We start from the raw sequence: 2,384 nt of genomic DNA on the forward strand, positions 1-2,384 counted from the left end.
TTTTTACTTTCTCTCAGCTTTCATTGCCTCATGCTGCCCATGAAGGTTTTCACCAATAAGATTTTCTCATTTTTATTACTTTTCTTGCTTGGACCTGAGTGTTATCCTGATATGAATCACCTCTATTTGCTCAACTTGGAATCTCTCGAAGACTGATCGGAAGGTCTTTCTTTGGACCGTAATGTGGGCTTTTGGATGGGGTTAGAAAGAAAGTGTATCACAGGCTCAAAATAATTTGACATGGGTTTAAAATTACAACTCTTGGAATCACATTTCTTATTACAAGTACAACTTTTGCCCTAGTTTCTTGCTTGGGGATCTTTTGATATTTTATTTTACTATGACCGAGCCGTGAGGCTGCCTACGTATCCTTAACAGGAATCAGGTCAAACGTAGTTCGCACCTGAATTTCCTTGTTGTTATACTTTCTCTTTTCACTTCTTTTCTTTTCTCTTTTCTCTTTTTCTTTCTTTTCTCTCTTTTTCGTTATTGATTCCAAAAGAGTGGTATGAAAGAAATAAATAAAGATCAAAAGGGGGAACAAAGGGTAAAGTGTTTAGATAGCAGAGCAAATTGCCTTCGTCATTTCAATCTTCAAAACAATGCCCGGTACAAACATTCAACAATTACAAAAAAAAGTCATACATAATATCTCTTGACTGCATCAGAATTGATAGCCATGTCTATGCATTTTCCTTCGATATTTGTTAAACATAGAGCACCGTTGGATAATACTCTGGTTACAATAAATGGCCCTTGCCAATTCGGGGCGAACTTGCCTTTTGCTTCAACCTGATGTGGAAGGACACGTTTCAACACTTGCTGACCCACTTCAAACTTTTGAGGACGCACCCTTTTGTTGTATGCTCTTGCCATTCTCTTTTGATATAACTGGCCATGACATACTGCTGCCAATCGTTTTTCATCAATCAAGTTCAACTGCTCCAAATGGATATTGATCCACTAATCATCATCAATCTTAGCCTCAGCGACAATCCGAAGGGAAGGGATTTCAACTTCTGCAGGTATTACTGCTTCAGTGCCATATACTAACAAATAAGGAGTTGCACCTACCGAAGTACGAACAGTAGTGCAATATCCCAACAACACAAATGGTAATTTTTCGTGCCATTGCCTCGAACCTTCTACCATTTTCCGAAGTTTCTTCTTTATGTTTTTGTTGGCTGCCTCGACTGCTCCATTCGTCTTGGGACGATATGGGGTAGAATTGTGATGTGTAATCTTAAACTGTTGACATACCTCTTCCATCAAGTTACTGTTAAGATTAGCACCATTATCTGTGATGATAACCTTTGGGATTTTGAATCGAAAGATGATATTTGAGTGAACAAAATCGGTCACTGATTTCTTGGTCACCGATTTGAAAGTTTTGGCCTCAACCCACTTGGTGAAATAATCAATGGCTACCAGAATGAACCTGTGCTCGTTGGATACTGCTGGCTCAATTGGTCCAATGACATCCATGCCCCAAGCAATGAAGGGCCATGGTGCCGACATTGTGTGCAATTCCGATGGTGGAGAATGAATCAAATCTCCGTGTATCTAGCACTGATGACATTTGCGCACAAAATTGATACAATCTCGCTCCATGATAAGCCAATAATAGCATGTTCGGAGAATTTTCTTTGCCAACACATATTCGCTCATATGTGGTCCGCAGACTCCCGAATGTACCTCGGACATGACAGTCGTAGCTTGTCTAGCATCTATGCATCTTAATAATCTAAGGTCTGGTGTTCTCTTATACAAAACTCCTCCACTTAAGAAGAATCCATTTGCCAACCATCGAATTGTTTTCTTTTGATCCCCCGTGGCTTGCACTGGATATATTCCCATTCTGATGTACTCCTTAATATCGTGGAACCATTGTTTGCCATCATGTTCTTCTTCAATCATGTTACAGTAAGCATGCTGATCTCGGACTTGAAATGCAGAGGATCGGCATAAGCTTTGTCCGGATGGTGCAACATTGATGCCAGGGTAGCCAAAGCATTGGCGACCTCATTATGGACCCTTGGAATATGCCTAAACTCCACTGATCGAAACCGTTGACAAAGATCATGCAAGCATTGTCGGTACGGTATGAGCTTCAAATCTCGCGTTTCCCATTCTCCTTGAATTTGATGTACCAGAAGATCCGCGTCTCCCAAGACCAAGACTTCCTGGATATCCATGTCTGCAGCTAGCCTTAGACCCAAAATACAGGCTTCATACTCAGCCATATTTTTGGTGCAATAAAGCCGAAGTTGAACCGTAACAGGATAGTGATGCCCTATTTTAGAAATAAGCATAGCTCCTATTCCGACTCCTTTCATGTTAGCAGCCCCATCAAAGAAAAGTTTCCAGCCTGGTTTTTCAATTTG

General features: G+C 40.7%; 1 protein-coding gene across 1 annotated transcript; it reads right to left on the reverse strand.

Annotated features, from left to right (window-relative positions):
* Nucleotides 1–963: 963 nt before the first annotated feature.
* Nucleotides 964–1,518, reverse strand: LOC138880157 (uncharacterized). Its single transcript, XM_070159822.1, has 2 exons — nt 1,278–1,518; nt 964–1,070 (listed from the first exon to the last, which is right to left on the reverse strand). Exons 1-2 carry the CDS (start codon nt 1,516–1,518, stop codon nt 964–966), a joined length of 348 nt encoding a protein of 115 aa, XP_070015923.1.
* Between the last annotated feature and the right edge of the window lie 866 nt (nt 1,519–2,384).

Source organism: Nicotiana sylvestris, chromosome 10, assembly GCF_000393655.2.
Source record: "Nicotiana sylvestris chromosome 10, ASM39365v2, whole genome shotgun sequence".
NCBI lineage: Eukaryota > Viridiplantae > Streptophyta > Magnoliopsida > Solanales > Solanaceae > Nicotiana > Nicotiana sylvestris.